Below are 9,795 nucleotides of genomic sequence, written 5' to 3' on the forward strand. Positions count from 1 at the left end.
GTTTGGCAAATGAAAACACAACATATATACTGTACATATAAATATCTGCTTCATTTTATATCCGGTCATAATGAAGGTTGATTTGGATCAGTTTTTTTTTTAACTATTTGTTTTCCTGTAACACCTAAAAGTATATTTAAAAGGCCAGTGTGTAATAGCTACCGCTGATCATAACAAATAGTGCATGTATATATATATATATATATTTATATGTATGTATATATATATGTATATATATATATATACTGTATATATACATAATTATCACAGTACTAGAATTGTTAACATTGAACGCCATACCACTCCATACCAGGTGGTGGCGGTAATGCACCAAATCATGGTTTGCCAAACCGCCATTACGCAATAATAATAAAAGAAGAAGGAGGAGGAGAAGGGGGAGGAGAAGAGTGAGGTGGTTTGAACACGGAAGCAGGAACAACTTGTCACCTACAGTCGCGTCTTATTCAACCTGTCGACCCGGATTTGTCAACGCGGATTTGTGTCGTGGACGCCTCAGAGTAAACCCAGAACTACAGGATTAATTCTCGTTTTCTTCACCGGTGTGTCCGTGGAAAACAAAATGAAGACGCTTTTCTTGTTTCTCGCGATATTTCTGCTCAGCAGTTTGGTCTCAGGTGAGTTTGTTAAGAGAAATGTTGGATTGGATTAGACTAGATTGTTCTATCGTGAGCCGTCTTTAGCTAATGCGGCTAATGCGGCTAATCTTCCTACAGTCAAAACGACGAAACAACAACAACAACAAGTGTGAACAGAGAGTAGCGAAAACGGAGTCACTTTCCCTCTCGTGTCATTAACGTTGTCACCTGTTTGTTTCAGTTTCCCTGAACGGAAACAGTGGAAGCTCAGCTTCTCTTTTTAAACCGCACCGGAAAGTCAACCACGTTTCACTGAACACGTTTCAACTAGTGACGTGTGATACCGATAATTTACTTTCCCCAGTCCGATACTAAGTAGAACCCAGGCCGATATGTGTTTATATATATATACACACGTACATACTTTATTGTTTGGCAAAATAAGAAGGGGCGTGTTTCATAATGAACACAAGACGTCAGAATACTCGTTCTTGTTCTATAATAAGAAATAAAACTTTCATACATTAATGTTAAAAATATGCGTGTCTGAACATTTTAACCCAAACGTTCCACGTTCACCTGGAAAATGATTATCCTTAACTCAAATGTTCCCCTCGTTCACAGGTTAATGTTTAGAAACAGCAGCATTTTTCATCCATCAGAACCATATTCATGAATCTAAATTTGAACCGAACGGGATCCTGTAGCTCTAAGAATGCAGGGAACTTCCATTGTTGCATCATGTGTGTTATTATGCATGGAGGAATAAAGTCACTCACTCAAAGTCAAATCACTTCCCCAAATATCAGCAACACATCATCATAACCTATCAGATTCAGTGTTATTATCGATTTGGGGGTGTATAACAAGGTTTGTGGTGTTGCCACAATGCTTCACTGTCTTCCCACACACGTCACATGGTTGCATTTCCGTTCAGCCATCATTAAACCTCGTCAACAAGACTGAGCTGAGCAGTCTATATCTATACAGGCATTGTTTGCATATGATTAGGACAGACGGAAGAAGTAGTTCCTACCAACTGGGTATCATTTAGGCTAGATCATGACACTTGTGAAGAATAATGGAGTTAAGACTGAAAAGTTCTAAAAATATGGGATATCATTATGTGTATATATATATAATATCGCATAAAAAATTGGCATACAAATCAAAGGTGAACGCTAATAAGTGCAACCAAAATGGCACTAGTCCAGAAGCCTGGCATTTAAATAACACATTTCTGCCAAATCTTGGTCATGGAAGTGAAGAGAGCTGTCAAATTTCGGTGTTCAGTTAAGTCTATAGATCTGCTGACTACAAAGGCAGCTGCACACAATTTACATCATTTTCCTCCATTGTCTTTTTGTGCTGCGTGGAGCCCATCTGTCGCCGTTTCCATGTCTTGCAGTCACAAAGGGCACCAACCTCTGCCTTTATGGCAGGGCCTTCATTTTATGCTTTTGGCATCGTATAATCTAGTCAGCTAATCAAATAACCTCAGATAATCTAATAAAATGGAGGAAGTTGACAAGAAGAAAGACAACAGAGGACATTCTTAATAAGGTTAGATAAATATTTAGTCAGTAGCAGTTTAATGAAGATTTCACTGTGGCAGCAACATGGCTTTTGTTATTAGATGACATTACAATCTGTTGTGTCAGTCTCTGTTAAATTTCCTGATGATTATAACTTTCATTTGTCCAATCCAGCACGAAATGATGGATCCAATGCCGGGGCCGCTGCGCAGAAACCGGATGCCGCTGCGCAGTCAGCGGATGCCGGGGCCGCTGCACTGAAACCGGATGCCGCTGACAGGGCGCAGTCACCGGATGACGGGGCCGCTGCGCAGAAGCCGGATGCCGCTGACGGGGCTGCTGCGCAGAAGCCGGATACCGCTGACGGGGCCGCTGCGCAGAAACCGGATGCCGGGGACACTGCGCAGAAACCGGATGCCGCTGACGGGGTGCAGTCACCGGATGACGGGGCCGCTGCGCAGAAGCCGGATGCCGCTGACGGGGCGCAGTCACCGGATGACGGGGCCGCTGCGCAGAAGCCGGATGCCGCTGACGGGGCCACTGCGCAGAAACCGGATGCCGGGGCCACTGCGCAGAAACCGGATGCCGGGGCCACTGCGCAGAAACCGGATGCCGGGGCCACTGCGCAGAAACCGGATGCCGGGGCCAATGCGCTGAAACCGGATGCCGCTGACGGGGCGCAGTCACCGGATGACGGGGCCGCTGCGCAGAAGCCGGATGCCGCTGACGGGGCCGCTGCGCAGAAGCCGGATGCCGCTGACGGGGCCGCTGCGCAGAAGCCGGATGCCGCTGACGGGGCCGCTGCGCAGAAGCCGGATGCCGCTGACGGGGCCCCTGCGCAGAAGCCGGATGCCGCTGACGGGGCCGCTGCGCTGAAACCGGATGCCGGGGCCACTGGGCAGAAGCCGGATGCCGGGGCCACTGGGCAGAAGCCGGATGCTGGGGCCACTGGGCAGAAGCCGGATGCTGGGCCCGCTGCACAGAAGCCGGATGCCGGGGCCACTGCAGAGAAGCCGGATGCCGCTGACGGCGTGCAGAAGCCGGATGCCAGGGACGGTGAAGAAAGTGAAAATGGAGATAAAAGAAAGAAAATTCAGCCGAATTTTACTGGAATGAAGGAGGAGGCAGAGAGCAGCCATTTCTTTGCCTACCTGGTCTCGGCAGCCGTGCTGGTGGCCGTGCTCTACATCACTTACCACAACAAGCGCAAGGTACTTTCAACTCTCTGTGGGGTTTCTTAGCTCAAATGAAGAGAGACATTTATAAAACACAAGTATTAAGTATTTCTGAAAAAAGTGAAATGTTTTAATTGTTTTAATTCCATATGGTGGAATAGTGGAGCACATGTGTACAGGTTTATGCCATAGGGCCATTTCACAAGGGTTTATTTTTTCACAAGGTTAGCCAATTGATTCAATTCTAATATATTTTCTCTGTGATATTTTTCCAGATAATTGCATTTCTTTTGGAGGGAAAGCGATCTACATCCGCACGTCGTCATAGATCTGCTGAATACCAGAAACTGGAACAGCAGGTAGGATTCTTATATGAACACAATCACACACACACATTCTTGAATAGATTATTGGTGAGGACAGTCCTTGAGACCGAGTCTGAACCCTCAAAAAAGACTAAAGTTTAAAATATTATAAAAGTTATCAGGACCAGCCACGATGTCCTCAACAAGGTCAAAATGTCCCCACAAAGACCTTGAACTTAACCACTTCATTTGTACCAGGTTTTGGTTTCCATGAGGATTACTGGTCCTGACAAGGTCAGTGTGTTTGCTAGAAAGGGGCCTGAAGAAGTAAATACATATGTAGACATAGTACATTTATTAGCCCCTTACCCTTAACTCATTTGAAACCATAACCCTAAAACCACATTTAAATGTCCATCCTTAATCTAACCCAAACTACATTCCAATCCTAAAACCATTTTTTTTACGTGTGACAGAATATGAGGACAAGTGAAAATGTCCCCCACTATCCCAAAATGTCTTCCATGTCTTTCATAATTCAAAGGGCTTCTCACATTCAGTACACACAACTGTTTTTTATTGTTTAATCTCCATATGTTTGGCACTCACAAATTGTATTTTCTTTCAGCCGTGATCTAAAATCGTGCTCATGAAGTCCTTGCCTTGGAGCAGCTGATTGCACTGTGGTGTCTTGTGAGAAGAGGGCGTGTGGATTTTGGCGTAAAGATATTTTGTCAGTGTTCGCCTTGTTGGTTTCACCTTGTGTCAAATGGACTTTGCTCTGTTTTTTGTACCTTTTTTAGATGCTTATTGCATGACTATGCACATGACATTGTTGCCTTACTGAGGGATTTGGTGAAATGCAGCGAAGGTAAAATTAGCATGGTGTTTTTTTGCACTTGCGATGCTATTCCCGCTTTTTAGGCAATCGTGTAATTTGACCTGACTCAGGACATACGGTAGCAGATGGAAATATTAGCAGTTTGTAATTCCAACTTTTTTGTTCAGTACATCAGTGATCACACTGTGTACTTAAATAAGCCATTTGAATCTGTTAAAAAAGAAAAGAAAAAATAATTAGCTTTGTAAAAGTTCTGTATGTATGATTTAAATGTCGATTAGACGAAAGGTAGCGAGACTTAATTTAGATGTACAGAAGTTGCACAATGGAATTTCTGCTTTACAACCCTATGGTGTTGGCAAGATATACGTTATAGCAACCAGAGCATGTGAGCGAAGCTCAGTGAGCACAGAAGGATTTTGGCCACAGTGCAATATTTAAGAAAATTTGATTGTCACCTTTATCATTGCTCAGTTTGCCCACACCATGTTTCTGAAGATGATGCTGATGAAGGAGCACCTCTGCTAGTGTACAAACTATTTGGACTTAGTCAATACAATGTTCAATTGGTCCAATCCTGGCCAAAATAACTAGATCAAAAATAATATCACAAGCAACATGGTGCAAAGTTAGATGTTCATTACCAATTTGATGAATGTGTAAGTGAGGGCTGCAATTGTCTGCCTGAAATGAAATGGCAGTTAATGCATCAGCACTTATGTCTTATTAACAGCTAAATTCTTTAAAATTGGTAAAAGACTATACTGGACTCATATTTGTATGGGAAGGTTTGCGATAAGTTTACATCCACAATGTCCAGGTTCACAAGCTTCAGATGTCGGTAAATGAGGTGAAAATTGACTGCCGCGGACAGCGATAATCATCAGACAATATGCAGCGACTGGTTGCGTACAACTACGTGAGCTACTTTTCCGCTTTACTCGCATGCTCTATGACACCCTTTATTTTCAGAATGAGATGTTTGCACAGTGCTAACCCACCTCAGCTTCAGGCTGATACCCGAACATGTTGACAGATTAACAGACCAATGTTGTTTAAGTAATAGTTTATCATTTATTTATTTATGTATGTTAAAAAGTTGGCTATTTTACTGAATGTTGTGTGGAAAGAAAAGCGCTAAAGGTATAGCTAGTTACCATTTAGTCCAATTTAGTTGAAAAGGTGACTCTTTATTGTCAGAAATGTACAAACATCTGCTTCCCCGACTAGTCGGCGTGTATAAATGGCTCAACAACTCTCTTATAGCATCCTGCTATGAGTATAGCTAGCATCCATTTTGTTAATTCTAGCAAAATACTAACTTTTCTGTTTCAGGAATGTATGAATTTCCACCTCCCTATACATTTAAGGACGATTAGTAAACATGTATAAAAAATATCAACAACTTTCTTATGGTGTCCGGGAAGAAAAGCGCTAACTGTAGCTGAAAAACTTTCATGTGTAGTAACTAGTTGACATGTATGAAAAGCTCAACAACGGTCTCTAGCTAGCAGCTAGCCAGTTTGTTCCTTCTAGCAAAAGGCTAACTTTTCCATTTCAGAAATGTATAAAAATCCACTAACCTGAATTTTTTAAGATGACTAGTAAACATGTATGAAAATATCAACAACTCTCTCATAGCATCCCAGGAAGGAAAGTGCAAAATATAAAGCTAGTGGCCATTTTGTTCATCCTAGCTGACATTTTTTGTGTCAGAATTGTATAAAAAGTCTGACTCTCTCGCATATTTAAAGATACTTGTTTAAAATGTATAAAAACGTCAACAATTTTTAATGGCATTACAGAAAGAAAAGTGCTAAAGGTATAGTTAGCATTTAGTTCAGCCTAGCACGAAAAATGACATCTCTCATAAATTCTGACTTCTGTCAGAAATGTACAAAAATCAGCCTCCCCAAACATTTAAAGACAACTAATTGACATGTATGAAAAGCTCAAGAACGGTTTCATAGCATCCCAGGAAGAAAGGTGCTATGAGTGTAGCTAGCAGCTATTTTGTTCGTCCTAGCCAAAAACCAACCTTTCTGTTTCAGAAATGTATAAAAATCCACTTCCCCCACATTTTTTAAGATGACTTGTAAACATGTATGGAAATATCAACAACTCTCTCATCGTGTCCCGGGAAGAAAAGTGCTACGAGCATAGCTAGCAGCCATTTTGTTCATCCTAGCAAAATAATTACTTTTTGGTGTCAGAATTGTATAAAAATCTGCCTCCCTCGCATATATAAAGATGCCTGGGTAACATCAACGAGTGCTAAAGGTATGGTTAGCTGCTATTTATTTTAACCGAGCTGAAAGAGTGACCCTTTTCTGTCAGAAATGTATAAAAATCCACCTCCCCGAACATTTGAAGACAACTCGTAAATGTGTATAAAATTATCAACAATCTTATCGCGTTCCAGAAAAGAAAACCAGGTTGGGTTTATAGCTAGCTGCTATTTTGTTCATTATAGCCAAGAAAAAGTGAACTTTCTGCATCAGGACATTTAAACTGATTGGTTGACATGCTATATTTATTTTGTGTAACTTATACAGAAAAATGTAAGAGTCTGCCGTTTTCCTCAGGGCATTTTCGGCACCAGAGGATGTATGCTAAGCTATGTTAGTCATCTTTGCTGCACAGACACAGGAGCAGAATCGATCGTATCTATATTCACAGTAAATTCAAAAAGCCGGTTTCCATAGAATGTTGAGCCAGTCCACTGAAAGATAACTGAGTATATTTTGGTTGAGGGTTATGACTTAAAAAAAGGGTGATTTGGAAGAGGAAATTGCAGCGAAACAGCTGCTTTGTTTTGACCATAGGTGTAAAAGTTGACCACTAATGCGTTCTATTTAAATTTTCTTCTCGAGTAGATGTGCGTGTTGTTTAATGCTGACTTGTGCCAAAATTGTGAATGATTTATTGTGATTTAAATGTGACTCTTATTTTTGTGCCTGTTTCATAAATGAATACTATATTTTTTACTGGGTCATGATCTATGGAAAGCCCCTTCTGTTTCATGGAGAACATAAATCAAATGTTTCTTTGCAAGTCATATTTCATGTTTTGTCCAGAAAGCAATATTTTTTTAATGAAATTAATCATTTTCATGTCCAGATTTTTTTTTTTTTCTTCCTTTCATGGCAAAACAACTGTAAATCAATTGAGATGTTAACTAATTGTTTTAATTTATTTCATTATTGCTCTCCATAAAAACATCCTGCTGTCCTTTTTAAATATTCATTGTTGAACAAACAAAGATAATTGGTTATTAAATAAATGCTTTTTGTACTTTCTAGGCTCAGATGTGTTGATAAAGCGTCCTTTATAGTCACAGCTGCATTATCATTTTGAGTCTTGAGTAAAAAAACAGTGATATAAGTAGAAAATAATGCATAAAATACCATATTTCATTTAAGGTATGGTTTAAAAATGTAAGATAGCTTTTCAAAGAGTGACAAGATGATTGACTTAAAAGACGCAAGACATAAAAAAACATTTATTACTGATTCACTTTCTTTGGTTCTCAGTTTTAAATGAACTAGAACAAAAAAGGTTAAAAGTCCAATCTCTTTCAAGGGGCCTAAACGTTGATAGACCTTTAGTCGTTTTAAGCTTATAATGTGTTATTGGAACATTTTTAACCAAATATCTCTTTGGCTGTCAAATATTTGCAGGAGTTAAACGGTTTTCCTCTGGGATCGATGGAGCAGTATAAGGTAGCATCAGTAGGAAACACCATGTTTACAGCCATTCATTTTATTTTGGTCCATTAAAAACGAAACACAACAGATAAAGTACACTGTACATACCTGCTCATGCATATACCAGCATCAGGGTGATTATTTTAATCAAATTTATATACATTTTGGACAGAGGGTTCGAAGTCCAGTTAAATTAACAAATGACAAGCATTAACATAAGATAATATAAATTCAGAATAGGAATAATCTGTGTCATTTTGGTCTGGATAATAATGACCGGATTTTGTTTTTTCTATTGCCCTGTTCTTTGATACCATATATTTTTACCATAACAATCACCAATGCTATTAAATTTCATTTATAAGATGTAATTTTTTATTATTTTACTGATTTACATCTGTGGATTTTATGTCCCCAGTCTCTCACAGAGTCTGGTCATGATTAAATCCCCAGATTAGTTTAGGATTAGTTGCAAATTCCCTACAAACTCAGGAAATGTTGAACAGTGTTTCCCAAAATCTTTAAAAGATGTTCTCAAATGTCTTGTTTTGTCCACAAACCAAAATAAAAAAATATTCACATTTAAGAAACTGGAAAATCTTTAAATTATAAAAAGACTGATTAACTTATTATCTAAATCGTTTCCAATTGAAATAGTAATTGGTTATTAGTAGTAGGCAGACCTAGACCTCATTCTTCAGTCCTAATCATGAAGTTTAAATGATAAAGACCTCATTATGGGGTCCAAATAATGAAGTCCTCATCTTTGAGGTCCAAATACTGAAGTCCTCATCTTTGAGGTCCAAATACTGAAGTCCTCCTCGTGAGCTCGTCACAAAGGCACCATGTTTTTGATCTCCCCCTCATAAATGTCTGGTATTTCTCCTATGGACGATGACACCATGTGGACAGAGTTGCAGCCACGAAGCTGCATCTCGTACTGGACGAGCTGCTTCCAGAAGCCGTGGTTGGGCCTCACCATGGGTCGACAGGACTTGACCCACGCGTGGGCCTCCAGCAGAGTCACGTCGCGGTGTTTCATCAGGTGAGCAATGCACAGCGTGGCGGAGCGGCTCACGCCGGCGTTACAGTGGACTAACGTGCGGCCTCCGCTCCGAGCGTGAGCCTGGATCTTCTCTGACACCGGGTCAAAGTGAAGGCAGAGCGGGGAGAGCGGGGAGTCAGGCAGCGGGATGTGGACATACTCCACCACGGTAGGAGAGGGGCAGCTGTTCCGGCTGCCACTCACGTTAACGACGCAGGTGATTTCACACCGACTCACCTGGACGGAGTCACCCGCGGCTCTGCCGTTACTGAGATAAAGATGTTCGGTGACCGGACACAGGCCGGAGAGACCTGCGGGACGCGACCGGTTCATTAACTGCGACAAACGAACCACAGAAGACGAAGAGGGGCGACATGTAAACACAACCACTACCGGTGTTGTTGATACGGAGTCTGGTCTGTTTACGGCAACTCGGGAAGACCAAAAATGAGTGTGCAAACGCGGTGTCGCCCTCTGCTGGTTGAAAGAGTTTATGTCCTCCTGTTTTTCCCTCTTTGTCTTCTGTATCTGTAGAGAAACCAGTTGATAATTAAAGCTGTTTTGTTTAACTTAAATATAAACATATGTATG

General features: G+C 40.9%; 2 protein-coding genes across 2 annotated transcripts; one reads left to right on the forward strand and one right to left on the reverse strand.

The window, feature by feature from the left end:
• The first annotated feature begins 400 nt into the window (after positions 1-400).
• Positions 401-7,759, forward strand: tgoln2 (trans-golgi network protein 2). The gene is made up of 4 exons (XM_058636211.1): positions 401-635; positions 2,306-3,342; positions 3,582-3,665; positions 4,240-7,759. The coding sequence occupies exons 1-4, from the start codon at positions 581-583 to the stop codon at positions 4,243-4,245; spliced, it is 1,182 nt and encodes a 393-aa protein (XP_058492194.1). The 5' UTR covers positions 401-580; the 3' UTR covers positions 4,246-7,759.
• A 439-nt stretch (positions 7,760-8,198) lies between these two features.
• LOC131463991 (dual specificity protein phosphatase 18-like) lies at positions 8,199-9,701 on the reverse strand. The gene has a single exon (XM_058636212.1). It carries the CDS (start codon positions 9,535-9,537, stop codon positions 8,992-8,994), a length of 546 nt encoding a protein of 181 aa, XP_058492195.1. The 5' UTR covers positions 9,538-9,701; the 3' UTR covers positions 8,199-8,991.
• Positions 9,702-9,795: the final 94 nt, after the last annotated feature.

Source organism: Solea solea, chromosome 8 (assembly GCF_958295425.1).
Source record: "Solea solea chromosome 8, fSolSol10.1, whole genome shotgun sequence".
Lineage (NCBI taxonomy): Eukaryota > Metazoa > Chordata > Actinopteri > Pleuronectiformes > Soleidae > Solea > Solea solea.